Source organism: Nerophis ophidion, linkage group LG06, assembly GCF_033978795.1.
Source record: "Nerophis ophidion isolate RoL-2023_Sa linkage group LG06, RoL_Noph_v1.0, whole genome shotgun sequence".
NCBI lineage: Eukaryota > Metazoa > Chordata > Actinopteri > Syngnathiformes > Syngnathidae > Nerophis > Nerophis ophidion.
In genome coordinates, this window is record NC_084616.1 from 20796181 (window position 1) to 20820678 (window position 24498).

The window sequence follows — 24498 nt, forward strand, 5'->3', positions numbered from 1 at the left end:
CTTGTGATTTAGAGTTTTGGCGGCATGGCGCGTAGACTAAACTATCTAAGTCCTCGTGAATGTGAGTTTTGGGGGCGTGGCGTGTCAACAATGCTATCTAAGTCTTCGTGAATGTGAGTTTTGGCGGCATGGCAAATCGACAATGCTAACTAAGCCTTTGTAAATTTGAAATTTGGCGCCGTGGCGCGTCAACAATGCTATATAAGTCCATGTAAATGTGAGTTTTGGTGGCATGGCGTGTCGATAATGCTATCTAAGTCTTTGTGAATGTGACTTTTGGCGGCATGGCGCGCCGACTATAATATCTAAGTCCTTGGTGAGTTTTGGCGTTGTGGCGCGTCTACAGCGCTATCTAAGTCTTCATGAATGTGAGTTTTGGCGACATGGCGCGTCGACTATGCTATATAAGTCTTTGTGAATGTGAGTTTTGGCGGCATGACGCGTCAACAGCGCTATCTAAGTCTTCATTAATGTGAGTTTTGGCGGCATAGAGCGTTGACAGTGCTATCTAAGTCCTCGGTGAGTTTTGGCGGCGTAGCGCGTCTACAATACTATTAAAAGTCCTTGTGAATGTGAGTTTTGCCGGCGTGGCGTGTCAACAATACTATCTACTCCTTGTGAATGTGAGTTTTGCCGGCGTGGCGTGGCGCATATACAATGCTATCTAAGTCCTCGGTGAGTTTTGCCGGCGTACGCGTCTACAATGCTATCTAAGTCCACATGAATGTGAGTTTTGGCGGTGTGGCGCGTCGACTATGCTATCTAAGTCCTCTGTGAGTTTTGGCGTTGTGGCGCATTTACAGCGCTATCTAAGTCTTCATGAATGTGAGTTTTGGCGGCGTGGCGCGTCAACTATGCTATATAAGCCCTTGTGAATTTGAGTTTTGGCGGCATGGCGTGTCGATAATGCTATATAAGTCTTTGTAAATGTGAGTTTTGACAACGTAGCGTGTCAACAATACTATTTACTCCTCGTGAATGTGAGTTTTGGCGTTGTGGCGCGTCGACTATGCTATCTAAATCTTCATGAATGTGAGTTTTGGCAACATGGCGCGTCGACTATGCTATATAAGTCTTTGTGAATGTGAGTTTTGGCGGCATGGCGCGTCAACAATGCTATCTAAGTCCTCGCTGAGTTTTGGCGACATGGCGCGTCTACAGCGCTATCTAAGTCTTAATGAATGTGAGTTCTGGCGGCGTAGAGCGTTGACAGTGCTATCTAAGTCCTCGGTGAGTTTTGCCGGCGTAGCGCGTCTTTAATGCTATGTAAGTCCTTGTGAATGTGAGTTTTGCCAATGTAGCGTGTCAACAATGCTATCTACTCCTCGTGAATGTGAGTTTTGCCGGCGTGGCGCGTCTACAATGAAGTCCACATGAATGTGAGTTTTGGCGGCATGGCGCATCAATAATGATATCTAAGTCCTCGGCAAGTTTTGACGTTGTGGCGCGTCTACAGCGCTATCTAAGTCTTCATGAATGTGAATTTTGGCAACATGGCGCGTCGACTATGCTATATAAGTCTTTGTGAATGTGAGATTTGGCGGCATGGCGTGTTGACTATGCTATCTAAGTCCTCTGTGAGTTTTGGTGTCACTGCGCGTCTACAATAGTATATAAGTTAGTGTTGGCGGCGTAAGGCGTTACAATGTTTTCTAATCCTGGTGAATGTGAGTTTTGGCGGCATGGCACATCAACAATGTTAAGCCCTTGTGAATTTGAGTTTTGGCGCGGTGGCGTGTCAACAATGCTATATAAGTCTTCATGAATGTGAGTTTTGGCGGCATGGCGTGTCGATAATGCTATCTAAGTCTTTGTGAATGTGAGTTTTAGCGGCATGGCGCGTCTACAATGCTATCTAAGTCCTCGGTGAGTTTTGGCGTTGTGGCGCGTCGACTATGCTATCTAAGTCCTCGTGAATGTGAGTTTTGGTGGTATGGCACATCGACAATGCTGACTAAGCCCTTGTGAATTAGAGTTTTGGCGCCGTGGCGTGTCGACAATGCTATATAAGTCCTTGTAAATGTGAGTTTTGGCGGCATGGCGTGTCGATAATGCTATCTAAGTCTTTGTGAATGTGAGTTTTGGCGGCATGGCACATCGACAATGCTAACTAAGCCTTTGTAAATTTGAAATTTGGCGCCGTGGCGCGTCGACTATGCTATATAAGTCCTTGTAAATGTGAGTTTTGCCGGCATGGCATGTCGATAATGCTATCTAAGTCTTTGTGAATGTGAGTTTTAGCGGCATGGCGCGTCTACAATGCTATCTAAGTCCTCGGTGAGTGTTGGCGTTGTGGCGCGTCGACAATGCTATATAAGTCCTTGTAAATGTGAGTTTTGCCGGCATGGCATGTCGATAATGCTATCTAAGTCTTTGTGAATGTGAGTTTTAGCGGCATGGCGCGTCTACAATGCTATCTAAGTCCTCGGTGAGTGTTGGCGTTGTGGCGCGTCGACTATGCTATCTAAGTCCTCGTGAATGTGAGTTTTGGCGGCATGGCACATCGACAATGCTAACTAAGCCCTTGTGAATTAGAGTTTTGGCGCCATGGCGTGTCGATAATGCTATCTAAGTCTTTGTGAATGTGAGTTTTGGCGGCATGGCACATCGACAATGCTAACTAAGCCCTTGTAAATTTGAAATGTGGCGCCGTGGCGCGTCGACAATGCTATATAAGTCCCTGTAAATGTGAGTTTTGCCGGCATGGCGTGTCGATAATGCTATCTAAGTCTTTGTGAATGTGAGTTTTAGCGCCATGGCGCGTCTACTATTCTATCTAAGTCCTCATGAATTTGAGTTTTGGCGGCACGGCACATCGACAATGCTAACTAAGCCCTTGTGAATGTGAGTCTTGGCGGCATGGCGCGTAGACTAAGCTATCTAAGTCCTCGTGAATGTGAGTTTTGGCGTTGTGGCGCGTCAACAATGCTATCTAAGTCCTCGTGAATGTGAGTTTTGGCGGCATGGCACATCAACAATGCTAACTAAGCCCTTGTGAATTAGAGTTTTGGCGCCGTGGCGCGTCGACAATGCTATATAAGTCCTTGCAAATGTGAGTTTTGGCTGCATGGCGTGTCGATAATGCTATCTAAGTCTTTGTGAATGTGAGTTTTAGCGGCATGGCGCGTCGACTATTCTATCTAAGTCCTCATGAATTTGAGTTTTGGCGGCACGGCACATCGACAATGCTAACTAAGCCCTTGTGAATGTGAGTTTTGGCGGCATGGCGCGTAGACTAAGCTATCTAAGTCCTCGTGAATGTGAGTTTTGGCGTTGTGGCGCGTCAACAATGCTATCTAAGTCCTCGTGAATGTGAGTTTTGGCGGCATGGCACATCAACAATGCTAACTAAGCCCTTGTGAATTAGAGTTTTGGCGCCGTGGCGCGTCGACAATGCTATATATGTCCTTGCAAATGTGAGTTTTGGCTGCATGGCGTGTCGATAATGCTATCTAAGTCTTTGTGAATGTGAGTTTTAGCGGCATGGCGCGTCGACTATTCTATCTAAGTCCTCATGAATTTGAGTTTTGGCGGCACGGCACATCGACAATGCTAACTAAGCCCTTGTGAATGTGAGTTTTGGCGGCATGGCGCGTAGACTAAGCTATCTAAGTCCTCGTGAATGTGAGTTTTGGCGTTGTGGCGCGTCAACAATGCTATCTAAGTCCTCGTGAATGTGAGTTTTGGCGGCATGGCACATCAACAATGCTAACTAAGCCCTTGTGAATTAGAGTTTTGGCGCCGTGGCGTGTCGACAATGCTATATAAGTCCTTGTAAATGTGAGTTTTGGCTGCATGGCGTCTCGATAATGCTATCTAAGTCTTTGTGAATGTGAGTTTTAGCGGCATGGCGCATCGACTATTCTATCTAAGTCCTCATGAATTTGAGTTTTGGCGGCATGGCACATCGACAATGCTAACTAAGCCCATGTGAATGTGAGTTTTGGCGGCATGGCGCGTAGACTAAGCTATCTAAGTGCTCGTGAATGTGAGTTTTGGCGGTGTGGCGCGTCAACAATGCTATCTATTTTAATTTTCCTGAGGGAACTCTCCTAAAGGAATCAATAAAGTACTATCTGTTCATCTATCTATCTATCTATCTATGTAAGTCCTCGTGAATGTGAGTTGGGTCTGGTTTCCCTTGAGAATGAAGGATGTAGCAGGAAGCGCGGCGGCGTGATGAAGCCGTGGCGAGGACACACAGAGAAGGAGAGACAGAAGCTGGGGGATCTGCCCTACCTTCTGTGTCGCGAGTATCTGCCACTGATATGACCGCAGCCATTGCATCCAGGCGTGGGGCAGCTGGATGGGATGGATGGAGGTTAAACATGGGCTTCAAACATGCAGTCATCAGGCACAATGGATATGAAAAAGCATGCAAGGCGCTCGCACAAAGAGCGGCATGCGTGCAGGTGGCGGCGGAACATCATATTGTGTGTGGTACATCAGGCCTGGCCTATATCCGGTTACCGAGAGCGATAATCATCAGTCAAGACCTGTTGTAATTTCCCCCGCTCTTCTCTCCTCGCCGCCATCATCGTGGCCATCACCCCCTCGCCCGCTCTGAAGCAGGTTGCTGCGACCCCTACGGACGCCTCATTTCCATTCTCATTAACTCCACCCGCCCCTTGCCCTTTATTACGCCGACTTATTCATCTCGCTTCGGCAAAATGCAGCATTTGCATTTCCAATGAGGGTTTTGTTTCTCATGGTGGACTTGAGAGCAGGTGCATGGTCCAGGTGAGGGGATGAAAATTTAAAGGACAAAGTGTGTGTAGGAGCCTGAGAGACACAGATCGGGGTTTCTCGTCAAGTTTCTCCGACAGGTTGGGACCTTTAGGGGCCAACTTGTATTGGTATAAGTCAGTGGATTCAGGGAGGAGTGCCAAAAAAATATACATTTTCTAATTAATCATGATTCTTATTTGTAATGATTTTTAATCCATAAAAATGTTTTTTTTCTTTTTTTTTTTTTTTTTCACGATTCGATTAACAATCGATTTTGGATTAAAACTGATTTTTGCAATGTATTTTTTGTAGGTTTGCCTAAAAAAAAAAAAAAATGATTTTCAGATTCTTATTTGTAACGATTCTTAATTTATTAAAAAAAAAAAAAAAAGTGTTTTTTTTTTTGGACAAATCTATTCAGAATCTATTCTTGATTAAAAAAAAAATTTAAAAAGTTGCAATGTATTTTTTGTAAGGGTGCCGGAAAAAAAAAGAATATATATATACTTTCAGATTAATCGCGATTCTTATTTGGAAAGATTTATAATCAATGAAAAAAAAATATATCAAAAATCTGTATATTTTTTTTTTGTTTTTTGACAAATTTGTTCAGAATTGATTCTTAATAAAACACATTGTTGCAATGTATTTTTTGAAATGGTGTCTAAAAAAAAGAATAATCGATTTTCAGATTAATCGCGATTTTTATTTCTAGCCATTCTTAATCGATTAAAAAAAAACAACTCCAAAAACGATTTTTTTTTTTTTTTTACGATACTATCCAGAATCAATTCTTGATAAAAAAAAAATTAAAATAAAGTTGCAATGTATTTTTGGTAGGGTTGCCTAAAAAACAAACGATTTTCAGATTCTTATTTGTAACAATTCTTAATTTAAAAAAAAGAAGAAAAAAAAGTGTTTTTTTTGACAATTCTATTCAGAATCTATTCTTGATAAAAAAATTAAAAAAAGTTACAATGTATTTTTTGTAAAGGTGCCGCAAAAAACAAGAATATATATATACTTTCAGATTAATCGCGATTCTTATTTGGAAAGATTTATAATCAATGAAAAAAAAAATCAAAATCTGTATATTTTGTTTTTGTTTTTTGACAAATTTGTTCAGAATTGATTCTTAATTAAAACATATTGTTGCAATGTACTTTTTGAAATGGTGTCTAAAAAAGAGAATAATCCATTTTTAGATTAATCGCGATTCTTATTTGTAACGATTCTTAATCGATTAAAAAAACAACTCCAAAATCTATTTTGTTTTTTGACGATTCTATTCAGAATCAATTCTTGATAAAAAATAAAATAAAAATAAAGTTGCAATGTATTTTTTGTAGGGTTGCCTAAAAAACAAAATATTTTCAGATTATTATTTGTAATGATTCTTAATTAAAAAAAGAAGAAAAAAGTGGGGGTTTTTTTTAGAATTCTATTCAGAATCTATTTTTGATAAAAAAAATAAAAAAAAGTTGCAATGTATTTTTTTGTAAGGGTGCTGGAAAAAAAAAATATATATATATATATATATACTTTCAGATTAATCGCGATTCTTATTTGGAAAGATTTATAATCAATGAAAAAAAAAATCAAAATCTGTATTTTTTGACAAATATGTTCAGAATTGATTCTTAGTTAAAACATATTGTTGCAAAGTATTTTTTGAAGGGGTGTCTAAAAAAAAGAATAATCAATTTTTAGATTAATCGCGATTCTTAATTGGAACGATTCTTAATCAATTGAAAAAAACAACTCCAAAATCTATTTGTTTTTTGACGATTCTATTAAGAATCAACTCTTTATAAAAAAAATTAAAAAATAAAGTTGCAATGTATTTTTTGTAGGGTTGCCTAAAAAACTAAAGATTTTCAGATTCTTATTTGTAACGATTCTTAATTAAAAAAAAGAAAAAGAAAGAGTTTTTTTTTTGACAATTCTATTCAGAATCTATTCTTGATAAAAAATAAATAAAAAAGTTGCAAAGTATTTTTTGTAAGGGTGCCGGAAAAAAAAAAATATATATATACTTTCAGATTAATCGCGATTCTTATTTGGAAAGATTTATAATCAATAAAAAAAAAAAATCAAAATCTGTATATTATTATTTTTTCTTTTTGACAAATATATTCAGAATTGATTCTTAATTAAAACAATGTTGCAAAGTATTTTTTGAAGGGGTGTCTAAAAAAAAGAATAATCAATTTTCAGATTAATCGCGATTCTTATTTGTAACGATTCTTAATGGATTAAAAAAAACAACTCCAAAATCTATTTTTTTTTTTTTTTTTTTTGACGATTCTATTCAGAATCAATTTATGATAAAATAAAAAATAAAAAATGCTATGTCTTTTTTGTAGGGTTGCCTAAAAAACAAAAGATTTTCAGATTCTTATTTGTAACGATTCTTAATTTAAAAAAAGTGTTTTTTTTTGACAATTCTATTCAGAATCTATTCTTGATTAAAAAAAAGATTAAAAAAAGTTGCAATGTATTTTTTGTAAGGGTGCCGGAAAAAAAAAAAAATATATATATACTTTAAGATTAATTGCTATTCTTATTTGGAAAGATTTATAATCAATAAAAATAAAAATAAAAATCGGTATTTTTTTTTTTTTTTTTGACAAATATGTTCAGAATTGATTCTTAAAACATATTGTTGCAAAGTATTTTTTAAAAGGGTTTTCTAAAAAAAAGAATAGTCAATTTTTAGATTAATCGCAATTCTTATTTGTAACTATTCTTAATCGATTAAAAAAAACCTCCAAAATTTATAATTTTTTATTTGTTTTTTGACGATTCTATTCAGAATGAATTATTGATAAAAAAAAAGAAAAAAAAAGTTGCAATGTATTTTTTGTAGGGGTACCGTGAAAGAATTAAAAATATATATTTTCAGATTAATCGCGACTCTTATTTGGAATGATTCTTAATCGATAAAAAAAAAAAAAAAAGCAAAAATCTTTTACTTTTTTTTTTTGGGGACAAATATGTTCAGAATTGATTCTTACTTAAAACATATTGTTGCAATGTATTTTTTGAAGGGGTGTCCAAAAAAAAAAAACATTTTTCAGATTAATTGCGATTCTTATTTGTACGATTAAAAAAAATCCAAAAATCTTTTCTTTTTTTTTTTGACGATTTGATTAAGAATCCATTCTTAATTAAAACTGATTTTTGCAATGTATTTTATGTAGGGTTGCCTAAAAAAAATTATTTTCAATTAATTGTGATTGTTATTTGTAACAATTCTTAATCCATTAAAAAAAATAAAAAATATATATTTTTTGAGAATTCTATTCAGAAATTATTATTTCTTAAAACATATTGTTGCAATGTATTTTTTGAAGGGGTGTCAAAAGAAAAAAAGATTTTCAGAATAATTGCGATTCTTATTTGTAGCGATTCTTAATTGATAAAAAAAATAAAAAAACTTTCTTTTACACGATCCAATTAAGAATTGATTATTGACTATAACGAATTGTTGCAATGAATTTTTTGTAGGGGTCCCTAAAAAAATGTTTTTACATTAATCAGGATCCTTGTTTGTAACAATTTTTGATAGATTTCTAAAATAATCAAAAATTGATTTAATATAAAACGGATTGTTGAAATTTATTTTTTTAAGGGGTGCCTAAAAAAAGTTTTTCGGATTAATTGTGATTCTTATTTGTATCGATTAAAAAAAATTCCTAAATCTTTTTTTGTTTTTGGACGATTCGATTAAGAATCGATTCCTGTTTAAAACTGATTTTTGGGTATGTTATTTTTGTAGGGGTGCCTAAAAAAGTAAATTTTCAATGAATTTTGATTCTTATTTGTAAAGATTCTTAATCCTTTAAAAAGGAAAAAATCTAAAATCTTTTTTTTTTGGACAATTCCATTCAGAATTTATTATTTATTAAAACATATTGTTGCAATGTATTTTTTTTAAGGGGTGTCTAAAAATTTTTTTAATAGATTTTCAGATTAATTGCGATTCTTATTTGTAACGATTCTTAATTGATAAAAAAAATATTAAAAATCACTTTTTTTTAAACGATTCAATTCAGAATTGATTTTTGACTAAAACAAATTGTTGCAATAAATTTTTTGTAGGTGTCCCAATAATAAAAAATTTAAATATTTAAAAACAATTTTAAGAATCCATTTTTTAAAAATACAAGGCAATTTAGAATTGTGATGAGTAAGAATTGTGATTTGGATGTGACTCGATTTTTTACACCCCTACAACATACTGCAAAAAAAAGGGACTCGTAAAAACTGGTTAAATATAAATTACAAAATGTTTAACTAAACTAATAATACATATATATATATATATATATATATATATATATATATATATATATATATATATGTTTCTTAAATAATTTGTCAATGAAATTAAAGTGCATATTTGCATCACTTTAGTCATATTTTTTACGCTTTAAGACTTGTTTTGATATTGTCATTACTGCCACAAGTGGTGGAAATCAGTATTACAACTGAGCAAGCTAAGAAACAACCCTGTTTTTTGGCCCCATGGTAAAAAAAAACACTGTAATAATCTACTTTCTTTTGTGTGCTCAGTTTTAGATGTTTGTTCATCTCTAATTTAAATGACAGTTTGAACAGTATAACATCAAAATAAATGTGAATAAAGTGGCCTGTGTTAATTTCTGGTAAAAAAAATAAACATAAATCTCCTGCATCCTTCCAGCCTGGCAAAAAAAAAAAATCAATCGCCTTGCTTTGGCCCGACTGAGAGCCTTCCTAGCAGGAAGTAGAAAAAGAGCCGCGCAAAATCAATAGCCAGCGTGAAGTGCGAGCCGAGGAAGAGACGGGAGGTGAAGAGATAGAAATATAAACATGATATAGTCGAGGGCCTGCACATAGAAAAAAACCCTGTTGAAACATGAAGATGAAGGTGTTCTCTTACCTCAGCTCCTGTCCAACCAGATCGCTGGGAACTGAGAGGCAGCGGGGCGAGTGACAAAGGGGGAGAGAGAGAGAGAGAGAGAGAATAAAGGTGAAATCGCTGCTGCTAAAAGACACTGGGATCAATACATGACAAATGTATACTCATCTCATGAGACTTAAGCACACACACACACACTCACACACACACACACACAAGTAAACACACACACGCACACGTATTTAGGTCAAAGCACAATAATTGTGTACATTGTTCTTGTCTAAGGTACTTTTTTGAAACCTTTATTTTGTAGGCGCAGTTACATCCATGATGTCGTTCACAACAACACAACAGAGGAGATGCGTTGTGTGTGTATGATTGTTTGTACATTGTTGTTACATCCATGATGTCATTCACAACAACACAACAGATGAGATGTGTTGTGGGTGTATGATTGTTTGTACAGTGATGTTATGTCCATGATGTCGTTCACAACAACACAACAGATGAGATGTGTTGTGTGTGTGTGTGATTGTTTGTACATTGATGTTATATATGATGTCGTTCACAACAACACAACCATTGAGATGTGTTGTGGTTGCACGATTGTTTGTACATTGATGTTACGTCCATGATGTCGTTCACAACAACACAACAGATGAGATGTGTTGTGTGTGTGTATGATTGTTTGTACATTAATGTTATATATGATGTCGTTCACAACAACACAACAGATGAGATGTGTTGTGTGTGTGTATGATTGTTTGTACATTAATGTTATATATGATGTCGTTCACAACAACACAACCATTGAGATGTGTTGTGGTTGCATGATTGTTTGTACATTGATGTTACGTCCATGATGTCGTTCACAACAACACAACAGATGAGATGTGTTGTGTGTGTGTGTATGATTGTTTGTACATTGATGTTATATATGATGTCGTTCACAACAACACAGCCATTGAGATGCGTTATGTATGTATGATTGTTTGTACATTGATGTTACGTCCATGATGTTGTTCACAACAACACAACCATTGAGATGTGTTGTGGGTGTATGATTGTTTGTACATTGATGTTATATGTGATGCCGTCCTCAACAACACAACCATTGAGATGTGTTGTTGGTGTATGATTGTTTGTACATCAACGGTACGTCAATGATGTCGTTCACAACAACACAACAGATGAAATGTGTGTGTATGATTGTTTGTACATTGTTGTTACGTCCATGATGTCGTTCACAACAACATAACAGACGAGATGTGTTGAGTGTGATTTGTGTGCATTGATGTTATCTTTGATGTCGTTCACAACAACATAACCATTGAGATGTGTTGTGAGTGTATGACTGTTTGTACATTGATGCTACGTCCATGATGTTGTTCACAACAACACAACAGATGATACATGTTGTGGGTGTATGATTTTTTTACATTGTTGTACGTCCATGATGTCGTTCACAACAGCACAACAGATGAGATGTGTTGTGTGTGTATGATTGTTTGTACATTGATGTTATATATGATGTCGTTCACAACAACACAACCATTGAAAGGTGTTGTGGTTGCATGATTGTTTGTACATTGATGTTACGTCCATGATGTCGTTCACAACAACACAACAGATGAGATGTGTTGTGTGTGTAAGATTGTTCGTACATTGATGTTATATGTGATGTCGTTAACAATACAACCATTGAGATGTGTTGTGGGTGCATGATTGTTTGTACATCAATGGTACGTCAATGATGTCGTTCACAACAACACAACAGATGAGATGTGTGTGTCTGTATGATTGTTTGTACATCGATGTTATATATGATGTCGTTCACAACAACACAACCATTGAGATGTGTTGTGGGTGCATGATTGTTTGTATATTGATGTTACGTCCATGATGTCGTTCACAACAACAACCATTGACATGTGTCGTGGGTGCACGTTTGTTCGTACATTGATGTTACGTCCATTAAGTCGTTCACATCAACACAACAGATGAGATGTGTTGTGTTTATGATTTTTTTGTACATTGATGTTATATGTGATGTTGTTCACAACAACACAACCATTGAAATGTGTTGTGGGTGCATGATTGTTTGTACGTTAATGGTACATCAATGATGTTGTCCACAACACAACAGAGGAGATGTATTGTGTGTGTATGATTGTTCGTACATTGACGTTACGGCCATGATGTCGTTCACAACAACACAACAGATGAGATGTGTTGTGTGTGTATGATTGTTTGTACATTGATGTTACGTCCATGATGTCGTTCACAACAACACAACAGACGGGATGTGTTGAGTGTGATTTTTGTGGATTGATGTTATCTCTGATGTCGTTCACAACAACACAACCACTGAGATGTGTTGTGGGTGCATGATTGTTTGTACATTGCTGTTACGTCCATGATGTCGTTCACAACAACACAACAGATGAGATGCTTTGTGGGTGTATGATTGTTTTTACATTGATGTTACGTCCATGATGACGTTCACAATAACACAACAGACGAGATGTGTTGTGTGTGTTTGTGATTGTGTGTGTGTGTGTGTGTGTGTGCTTGTTTGTACATTGATGTTATATATGATGTCATTCACAACAACACAACCATTGAGATGTGTTGTGGGTGCATGATTGTTCGTACATTGACGTTAAGTCCATGATGTCGTTCACAACAACAAAACAGATGTAATGTGTTGTGTGCGTATGATTGTTTGTACATTGTTGTTACGTCCATTAAGTCGTTCACAACAACACAACAGATGAGATGTGTTGTGTGTGTGTATGTATGATTTTTTGTACATTGATGTTATATGAGATGTCGTTCACAACAACACAACCATTGAGATGTGTTGTGTGTGTATGATTGTTTGTACATTGTTGTTTACGTCCACAATGTCGTTCACAACAACACAACAGATTAGATGTATTGTGAGTGTATGGATTGTTCTTGCTAGCTTTTGCTTTTTAGTTTAAAGCGTTCGTCTCGACATTAATGAGTTCAGGACGTGGAGTTTGAGTGCATCGGGGTCAAAGTCATTATTTTCCTGGATAAATGTTCCTTCTCCTCACAATGACAACATTTCACGCGCATTTTTGTCAGATTTTACTTTGCATGTAAACAGTTATCGTCCAATTACGTGACTCTGTCCGGGGTTACGTGACGGAAATCATATGCCTTACTTTTATTGGGTTTATTGATTATTGATTAGACGTACTCGTAGTAACCATGGTGACGTCCCAACCTTCAGATTGCAATTTGCATGCACGATTAAATTTTTTTAATGATCAAAATAAAAACTAAAATTGGATTAACTGTCCAGCCCTTAACCCCCCCTGCACACACACACACACACACACACACACACACACACACACACACACACACACACACACACACACACACACACACACACACACACACACACACACACACAACTAAAGAGTAGGCGCAAACAGGAGAAGGCATAATGGTGCCAATCATTTGCAGACATCAGCAATAAAACATTCTCACACTTTGCATGGAAGGGAAATGAAACAGGAAAGCATCACTTTTTTTTTTTCTCCCAGGGTCAACTTAAAAGTAATTGCCTCGAAAACATAAATCAAGCATCAACACACACGCACACGCGCACCACCGGCGGCATCGATCGGGAATTTAGCAGCAGAATGAGTTTGGAGAAATATTCTATTTTCATTTGGAGCAAATGGGAAAACAATACAACACTGGAGAATTGAGCTCGGGCTCCAATATCTCATGTATTAATCACATGTCAGAAACAGCATGCATATCAAGATACACCGAAAAGTGTGTGTGTGGGTGTGTGTTCTTGTATTTTTACCCTTCTGGAGACATGAACAAGGAAGAGGACCGATGAACAAATTAGGACCGAAATCATGGTCCCAATAGGGAAAAACATTGCATCGAATACAGAGCCAAAACTAGAGTCCGTGAACATTGCTCCAAAGTCAGGATTTTTTCTTGCTTTAATATGCATACAAAAGTAAACATTGACAGGTGCAGAGGCAGCAATATATGATAAAACAAGATGGCCGCTAAAGAAGGACTTCCCTATTCATCCCCGAAAAAAAACCTGGCAGGTGAACAGCTGATTTTACGACTTCCGGTGCTGACGTAAGACAACCCGCGTCCTATATGTGACCGTAGGATGAACAAATACGCTACGGTACTAAGACTATGGTGGCCATTAACAGTTAGCTTCTACAGCTGTGTTGCCCAAAGTGCGGCGCAGGTCCCTGACTCGTTTGTCATCGGCCTTAAGCACACTACAAAAAACAAAAAATACAGATCTCATTTGCACCCCCTTATGGTGAAATCTATCAAAATTAAGGCGGTCCCAAAAAAGGAGGGATTTTTTAAATTGACTGTGTGTCGGTTTTAAAGTGCTCCTCCTCTGGTAAACATATGAAATAACAAGTGTGTGTAAAAATTTTAAGTGTTCCCCCTCTGGCCAACATATGTAACAACAAGTGTGTGTAAGAAATTGATATGTGCCCCCTTTGGAAAAAATTTACGGAAAAAAAATGTTTATAACAACATACTGTAATAACTTGAAGTAAATAATGAAGATTAAAAACCAATTACAAAAACAAAAACAAAAAACTAAAAGCAGTCGTTTTCCCACAATGTGTCGACTTTAATCTTATACATTTGCGAACAATTTCTCGTTTTCTTTCTGTTTCTGTAATATTGCAATATGTTCTCATAAAATTATTACTTTTTCATGTAAAATTGTGACTTTTAATGCTAAATGCCGACATTTGTCATATAAAAATTCTGACTTTTATCGCAATATTGCCAATTGTTTTTGTTGTTCTTGTAAAATACTGACATTTTTGGAGTAAAATGACGACTTTTGTCATAATTTTTGGCCAATTGTTATTAAAATATTGCCAAAATGTTAACGTTTTCTTATAAAATTTTGATTTTTGTCGGGTAAAATTACTTAATTATTACTTTTTCATGTAAAATTATGACTTTTAATGCTAAATGCCGACATTTGTCATATAAAAATTCAGACTTTTATCGCAATATTGCCAATTGTTTTTGTTGTTCTTGTAAAATACTGACATTTTTGGAGTAAAATGACGACTTTTGTCATAATTTCTGGCCAATTGTTATTATAATATTGCCAAAATGTTAGCGTTTTCTTATAAAGTTGTGATTTTTGTCGAGTAAAATTACTTAATTGTTACTTTTTCATGTAAAATTATGACTTTTAATGCTAAATGCCGACATTTGTCTTATAGAAATTCTGACTTTTATCGCAATATTGCCAATTGTTTTTGTTGTTCTCGTAAAATACTCAAATTTTTTGAGTAAAATTACGACTTTTGTCATAATTTTTGGCCAATTGTTAATATAATATTGCCAAAATGTTAACGTTTTTTTTATAAAATTGTGATTTTGTCGAGTAAAATTACTTAATTATTACTTTTTCATGTAAAATGATGACTTTTAATGCTAAATGCTGACAGTTGTCATATAAAAATTCTGACTTTTATCGCAATATTGCCAATTGTTTTTGTTGTTCTTGTAAAATAGTTACATTTTTTGAGAAAAATGACGACTTTTGTCATAATTTTTTGCCAATTGTTATTATAATATTGTCAAAATGTTAACGTTTTCTTATAAAATTGTGATTTTTGTGAGTAAAATTACAACAGTTTTCATAAAATTGCCAACATTTTAAGCTTTTCTGGTAAAATTGTAACTGTTATTGAGTAAAATTCCAACTTTTATCATAAAATTGCACAAATGTTCCGTTTGTCTTGTAAAATTTGGACTTGCCTTGAGTAAAATGACGACTTTTATTGTAATACTGCCAAAATTATAAGTTTTTTTTGTTATATTTGCATAGTATGTATATATTATTAATGTTGTAAATACAAATCTTTTTATATGTAGAAAGGGTGGTCCTTAAGAGGTAGGCATTATTCGGAAGTCTCAAGAATGGTAAGAAATACAAAATGTGTGTGTGTGTGTGTGTGTGTGTGTGTGTGTGTGTGTGTGTGCGTGTGTGAGAAGTGTCTTCTTCTTTCATCATCCAGTTGGAATGAACGTCAGCTGCTGCTCAGCAACATTAAACAAAAAACATCCGCTAATAGCACCAACACACGTAATTCAAGGACTTTTTGGGCATCGTTTCCCTTCTAAATAGTAAAAAAACTGCTCCCAGCAGGTGGCTAACGATGCCCTCTCGAAAAGCACCGACATATACATGCTGTGAACTGCATGCTAACCGAGTTATGGCGACAATGTTTCTGTCATGCATTTAAAAGAGGAACTTTTTATGAATTCAAATTACGACAGAAAAAAAATCTAAATTAGGACTTCAAAAATCACAATTATGACATTAAAAGTAAAAATGATGACGTTTAAAGACAAAATGAGATACAAATTCAAAATGATAAGATAAAAAATCCAAATTATCAGATCAAAAATCAAAATTATGAGATTAAAAATCTACTTTATGACATTAAAAATCGAAATAATGAGATTAAGTCAAAATTATGACATTAAAAAAGTCAAATTTAGGACATCAAAAGTCAAAATTAAGACATCAAAAATCAAAATTATGACAATGTAAGTCAAAATAAGGCTGTTAAAAGACAGATAAATTCAAAATTAAAACATAAAAACTCAAAATGATAAAATCAAAAATCAAAATGATGATATCAAGTCAACATTATGACATAAAAAGTCAAAATGATGACAATAAATAAAAATTCTGATATTAAAATTCTAAATTATGACATTAAAAATATACAAATTTGAGATTAAGTCAAAATTATGACAAAAAAGGCAAAATTAGGACATAAAAAAAATCAAAATTAGGACATAAAAACTCAAAATTATGACATTAAAAGTCCAAATTATGAGAATAAATTAACATTATGAAATAGAAAGTCAAATTTATGACATTAAAAAAGCCTAAACTATGACAAGTCAAACTGATGACATTAAAAAGTCAAAATTACGACATTAAAAAATAAAATTATGACAATAAATTAAAATTATGACATTAAAAGTCAAAATGATGACATTAAAAATCAAAATTAGGAGATTAAGTCAAAATTATAACATAAAAAAGATCAAAATTAGGACACAAAAACTCAAAACTACGACATTAAAGTCCAAATTATGAAAATAAATCAAAATTCTGACAAAGAAAGTCAAAATGATGACATAAAAAATCAAAATGATGACAATAAAAGCCAAAATTATGACGTTGAATGGGATACAAATTAAAAATTATAAGATAAAAGCTCTAAATTATAAGATCAAAAATTTAAATTATGAGATTAAAAATCTAAATTATGACATTAAAAATATAAATTATGAGATTAAGTCAAAATTATGCCATCAAAAAGTCAAAATTAGGACATCAAAAGTCAGAATTAAGATACCAAAAATTTAAATTATGACTATAAAAGTAAAAATAAAGACGTTAAAAGACAGATAAATTCTAAATTAAAACATAAAAATTCAAAATGATGAAATAAAAAAATCGAAATGATGATATTAAGTCACAATTATGACATAAAGAAGTCAAATTTATGATGTAAACATTTCAAAACTATGACATGAAAGAAATCTAAATCATGACAAAAAAATTCAAAATTATGCCAAAAAAAAGTCTAAATTAGGACATCAGAAATCAAAGTTATGACATTAAAAAACAAAAAAAGGACGTTAAAAGACAAAATCAAAGTTATGACATTAAAAAATCAAAGTTATGATATCACAAATCAAAGTTATGACATTAAAAAACAAAAAAAGGACGTTAAAAGACAAAATGAGATACAAATTCTAAATTATAACATAGAAATTCACAATTATGACATTAAATGTAAAATTTATGAGATAAAAAGATCACAATGATGAGATTAAATAAATATAAATTATGAAAAAATATATATATAAATTATGAGATAAAAAAATCAAAATTATGAGATTAAAAATTTAAATTTTGACATGTGGAAAAAACACTTCTTGCAATGTGCATAATCAGAGAATGGATACACAAATGAATGTAAACAAGCAAACGCACCTGACACACGATCAGTGACACTCACCTCGGATTCCTTTAGAGCGAGTGCGAGTCCGCTTGTCGTCATTTTCTACACTCATCTGAGGGGGGAGAGAGAGATGGAACAAGGGTCAAAGGTCGTCGCTCAGTCAAAAAAACCCCTCAATTATTCTACTTGTTCACTTCCTGTTAATATCTGCTTACATCCTGTCTTATTTATTGTGTTGGTTCTAGCTAGCTTGGCAATTAGCATGCCCTGCGTGTTTTTACTCGGCGTGTAACATGTTTAGCTTTCTCCTCCAGTGATATTAATACTTGTAAACATTTAGTGTATTTAATAGCTCAGTGGAGCGGCTCCACACTGTGTATGAACACACGTTAGCTGTTACGGATCACAAATAAACCTTTGGAGATTGGTCCATTTAAACCCTGAAACAAGCCGATTCTGATGGGAGCGTGTCTACTGCTAAAGTGCCGACTGCCACACGAGTGGAGAGAAACAAAGTTCCCGCCCCCTCCCACGCCTTCCGGTACGCCTGAGTGGCGAGCGTGCATGATTGTGTATTGTGCTGCTCGGGGGCCACGGCCATTAGTGGGGCCAAGGACTGCAAATCATAACTTTCAATGTTACCATAATGAGGCAAAATCATACAGCTTTTTCAAAAGCTGCTGGAATAATAACCCTTTTATGTCACCGAAATATGTGTGTGTGTCTGTGTTTGTGTGTGTGTGTTTGTGTGTGTGTACACGGGTGACATTTTGTGCATACTACTTAGTCCTGGCTCGCCTTTTAAGCCTCAAAAGAGCAGGTGTTAACCAGGCTCCAACACACACACACACACACACACACACACACACCACACACACACACACACACACACACACACACACGCACGTACACACACTAAGCGAGGCCCACGCCCCCTTTATGCGCCGCACTCAAAATCTATCAGATGCTTTTTAGTCACAATGGAGCTTTTAGCTCTGATGACATCTTTTATTTTATCACAATTTGTCCGTTTTTTTTACTCTCATTATGTTCAACACTTCTATGGAAGACCACATAATAATCCTCCCATGGCAAGTCAGATCATTAAAAATCCAAATTAAGACATTAAAAAATCCAAATTACGACGTCGAAAGTGCAAATTATGACACTAAATCCAAATTATGACATAGAAAGTCAAATTTGTGACATTAAGAGTCAAAAATATGACAAGTCACAATTATGACATTAAAAGTCAAAATTATGACATTAAAAATCCAAAATATGACATTAAAAGTCAAAATGATGACATTAAGTCAAAATTATGACATTATAAGTAAAAATTATGACAATAAATCAAAATATTGACATTAAAATTCTAAATTACGACATTAAAAGTAAAACAATATGAGATCAAGTCAAAATTATGACATAAACAAGTCAAAATTATAACATTAAGTCAAAATTATGACATTTTAAGTACAAATTATGACAATAATTCAAAAATTGACATTAAAATTCTAAATTATGACATTAAAATTAAAACAATATGAGATCAAGTCAAAATTATGAAATAAATAAGTCAAAACTAGGACATTAAAAGGCAAAATTAGGACATTAAAAACTCAAACTTATGAAGTTAACAGTCCAAATGATGACGATAAAAGTCAAAATTATGACATTAAGTCAAAATTATGACATTATAAGTAAAAATTATGAAAATATATCAAAAATTGAAATTTAAATTCTAAATTATGACATTAAAAGTAAAACAATATGAGATCAAGTCAAAATTATGACATAAAAAAGTCAAAATTAGGACAATAAAAATCCAAATTATGACGTTAAAAATCCAAATTATGACATTACAAGTAAAAAATTATGACAATAAATCAAAATATTGACATTAAAATTCTAAACTATGACATTAAAAGTAAAACAATATGAGATCAAGTCAAAATTATGACATAAATAAGTCAAAATTATGACATAAAAAAGTCAAAATTAGGACAAAGAAATCCAAATTATGACGTTAAAAGTCCAAATTATGACAATAAATCAAAATTATGACATTAGAAGTCCAAATTATGACAATAAATCCAAATTATGACATAGAAAGTCAAACTTGTGACATTAAAAGTCAAAAATATGACACATCAAAATTATGACATTAAAAGTCAAAATTATGACAATAAATCTAAATTATGACATTAAAATTAAAATTAGGACATTAAAAGTTAAGATTATGACATTAAAAATCCAAATTATGACATTAAATGTCAAAATTATGACATTAAAAGTTAAAATTATGACAATAAATCAAAATATTGACATTAAAATTCTAAATTATGACATTAAAAATAAAAAAATGTGAAATTAAGTCAAAATTATGACATAAAAAATTCAAAATTAGGACATTAACAGGAAAAATTAGGACATTAAAAAGTCAAAATTATGACGTTAACAGTCAAAATTATGACGATAAATCAAAATTATGACATAAAAAAGTCAAAATTAGGACATAGTGAGTCAAAATTGGGACATTAAAAGTCAACATTAGGACATAAAAACTCAAAATTACGACGTTAACAGTCCAAATTACGACAATAAATCAAAATTATGAAATAGAAAGTCAAATTTATGACATTAAAGGTCAAAATTATGATGACAAGTCAAAATTATGACATAAAAATTTCAAAATTAGGACATTAACAGGAAAAATTAGGACATTAAAAAGTCCAAATTATGACGTTAACAGTCCAAATTATGACAATAAATCAAAATTATGACATAAAAAAGTCAAAATTAGGACATAGTGAGTCAAAATTGGGACATTAAAAGTCAAAATTAGGACATAAAAACTCAAAATTACGACGTTAACAGTCCAAATTACGACAATAAGTCAAAATTATGAAATAGAAAGTCAAATTTATGACATTAAAGGTCAAAATTATGATGACAAGTCAAAATTATGACATTAAAAATCAAGATTCCGACATTAAAAGTTAAAATTATGACAATAAAATTGAACATTATGACATCAAAAATAAAAATTATGAGATTAAGTCAAAATTATAAAATGAAAAAGTCAAAATTAGGACACTGAAAGTCAAAATTAGGGGATGAAAACTCAAAATTACGACATTAAAGTCTAAATTATGACTATAAATCTAAATTAGGACATAAAAAGTAAAATTTAGGACATTAAAAGTCTAAATTATGACGACAAGTCAAAATGATGACATTCAAAGTCAAACTGATTACATTAAAAATCCAAATTATGACATTAAGTCAAAATTATGACATTAAAAATCAAAATTATGATTTTAAAAATCAAAATTATGAGATTAAATCAAAATGATGGCATAAAACAGTCAAAATGATGACATTAAAAGTCGAAATGATGACATTAAAAGTACAAAATAATGTAGTAAATCTAAATTATGACAAAAAAAAGTCAAAATTATGACATAAAAGTAAAAATTATGACATAAGAAGTAAAAATTATGAAATTATAAAAGTCAAAATTAGAACATAAAAACTCAAAATTATGACATTAAAGTCCAAATGATGACAACAAATCAAAATTATGACATGGAAAGTCTAAATTCTGACAATAAAAGTCCAAATTATGATATTAAAAATTATCTCATCACATAAATTATGATTAGATAAAATAGTTGTAAATATGATGAAATAAAATAGTTAGAATTGTAATGAGATGAAATAGTTATATTTTGATGAGATAAAATACTTATTAATATAATGAGATAAAATAGTTATAATCATGATGAGATAAAATACTTATAATTATGATGATATAAAATAGTTATAATTGTGATGAGATAAAATAGTAATAAATTTGATGAGGTAAAATAGTTAGAATTGTGATGAGATAAAATAGTTATAAATATGATCGATCAATCAATCAATGTTTATTTATACAGCCCCAAATCACAAATGTCTCAAAGGACTGCACAAATCATTACAACTACGACATCCTCGGAAGAACCCACAAATGATGATGAGATAAAATTGTTGTAATTATGATGAGATAAAATAGTTATATTCTTGATGAGATAAAATAGTTATAATTATGATGAGATAAAATAGTTATAATTGTGATGAGATAAAATAGTTACAATTCTGATGAGATAAAATAGTTATAATTGTGATGAGATAAAATAGTTATAATTGTGATGAGACAAAATAGTTATAAATATGATGAGATAAAATTGTTGTAATTATGATGAGATAAAATAGTTATATAGTTGATAAGATAAAATAGTTATAATTATGATGAGATAAAATAGTTATAATTGTGATGAGATAAAATAGTTACAATTATGATGAGGTAAAACAGTTATAATTGTGATGAGATAAAATAGTTATATTGTGATGAGATAAAAAAGTTATAAATTTGATGAGGTATAATAGTTAGAATTGTGATGAGATAAAATAGTTATAAATATGATGAGATAAAATAGTTGTAATTAGAATGAGATAAAATAGTTATATTCTTGATGAGATAAAATAGTTATAATTATGATGAGATAAAATAGTTATAATTGTAATGAGATAAAATAGTTACAATTATGATGATATAAAATAGTTATAATTGTGATGAGATAAAATAGTTATAAATATGATGAGGTAAAATAGTTACAATTGTGATGAGATAAAATAGTTATATTGTGATGAGATAAAATACTTATAAATATAATGAGATAAAATAGTTGTAATTATGATTAAATAAAATACTTACAATTATGATGAGATAAAATAGTTATAATTGTGATGAGATAAAATAGTTATAAATATGATGAGGTAAAATAGTTATAAATTTGATGAGGTAAAATAGTTAGAATTGTGATGAGATAAAATAGTTACAATTATGACGAGATAAAACAGTTATAATTGTGATGAGATAAAATAGTTATAAATATGATGAGGTAAAATAGTTAGAATTCTGATGATAAAATACTTATAAATATAATGAGATAAAATTGTTGTAATTATGATGAGATAAAATACTTATAAATATGATGAGGTAAAGTAGTTAAAATTGTGATGAGATGAAATAGTTATATTGTGATGAGATAAAATACTTATAAATATGATGAGATAAAATAGTTGTAATTATGATGAGATAAAATAGTTATACTTTTGATGAGACAAAATAGTTATATTTTGATGAGATTAAATAGTTATAATTATGATTAGATAAAATAGCTACAATTATGATGAGATAAAGTAGTTATACTTTCGATGAGACAAAATAGTTATACTTTTGATGAGATAAAATAGTTATAATTATGATGAGATAAAATAGTTACAATTATGATGAGATAAAATAGTTATATAATTGTGATGAGATAAATTTGTTATAAATATGATGAGGTAAAATAGTTACAATTATGATGAGATAAAATAGTTATAATTGTGATGAGATAAAATTGTTATAAATAAGATGAAGTAAAATAGTTAAAAATGTGATGAGATGAAATAGTTGTACTTTGATGAGATAAAATAGTTATAAATATAATGAGATAAAATAGTTATAATTGGGATGAGATAAAGTAGTTATAATTATGATGAGATAAAATAGTTAGAATTGTGATGAGATAAAATAGTTATAAATATGATGAAGTAAAATAGTTACAATTATGATGAGATAAAATAGTTATAAATATGATGAGGTAAAATAGTTACAATTATGATGAGATAAAATAGTTATAAATATGATGAGGTAAAATAGTTAGAATTGTGATGAGATGAAATAGTTATATTTTCATGAGGTAAAATAGTTACAAATATAATGAGATAAAATAGTTATAATTGTGATGAGATAAAATTGTTATAAATATGATGAGGTAAAACAGTTACAATTATGATGAGATAAAATAGTTATAAATATGATGAGGTAAAATAGTTAGAATTGTGATGAGATGAAATAGTTATATTTTGATGAAATAAAATAGTTATAAATATAATGAGATAAAATAGCTAAAATTGTGATGAGATAAAATAGTTATAATTATTATGAGATAAAATAGTTATAATTATGATGAGATAAAATTGTTATAATTGTGATGAGATAAAATACTTATAATTATGATGAGATAAAATAGTTATAATTGTGATGAGATAAAATAGTTATATTCTTGATGAGATAAAATACTTATAAATATGATGAGATAAAATATTTACAATTATGAAGGGATAAAATAGTTATAATCGTGATGAGATAAAATAGTTATAAATATGATGAGGTAAAATAGTTAAAAATGTGATGAGATGAAATAGTTATATTTTGATGAGATAAAATAGTTATAAATATGAGATAAAATAGTTATAATTGTGATGAGATAAAATAGTTATAAATATGATGAGGTAAAATAGTTACAATTATGATGAGATAAAATTGTTATAATTGTGATGAGATAAAATAGTTATAAATATGATGAGGTAAAATAGTTAGAATTGTGATGAGATGAAATAGTTATATTTTGATTAAATAAAATAGTTATAAATATAATGAGATAAAATAGCTATAATTGTGATGAGATAAAATAGTTATAATTATGATGATATAAAATAGTTATAATTATGATGAGATAAAATAGTTATAAATTTGATGAGGTAAAATAGTTAGAATTGTGATGAGATAAAATAGCTATATTGTGGTGAGATAAAATACTTATAAATATGATGAGATAAAATAGTTATAAGTGTGATGAGATAAAATAGTTATAATTATCAAGTGCCCCCCCAGCCGGGCACTTGACTGCTTTGTGTTCCTGTGTCGTGGAG

At 31.7% G+C, this 24498-nt stretch overlaps 1 protein-coding gene across 7 annotated transcripts in view; it reads right to left on the minus strand.

Moving 5' to 3' along the window:
• Window positions 1-24498, minus strand: part of LOC133554356 (myelin transcription factor 1-like) — a 180734-nt gene that overhangs the window by 85024 nt on the left and 71212 nt on the right. For 6 of the 7 annotated variants that reach the window (XM_061902985.1, XM_061902982.1, XM_061902983.1 and 3 more), the window contains exons 3-5: window positions 17746-17800; window positions 9656-9686; window positions 4240-4302 (exon numbers count right to left, since the gene is read on the minus strand). In XM_061902985.1, the coding sequence (XP_061758969.1) occupies window positions 4240-4302; window positions 9656-9686; window positions 17746-17800 (149 nt within the window). The remainder of the gene's footprint in view (window positions 1-4239; window positions 4303-9655; window positions 9687-17745; window positions 17801-24498) is intronic. The other variant, XM_061902981.1, reaches the window with a different exon arrangement.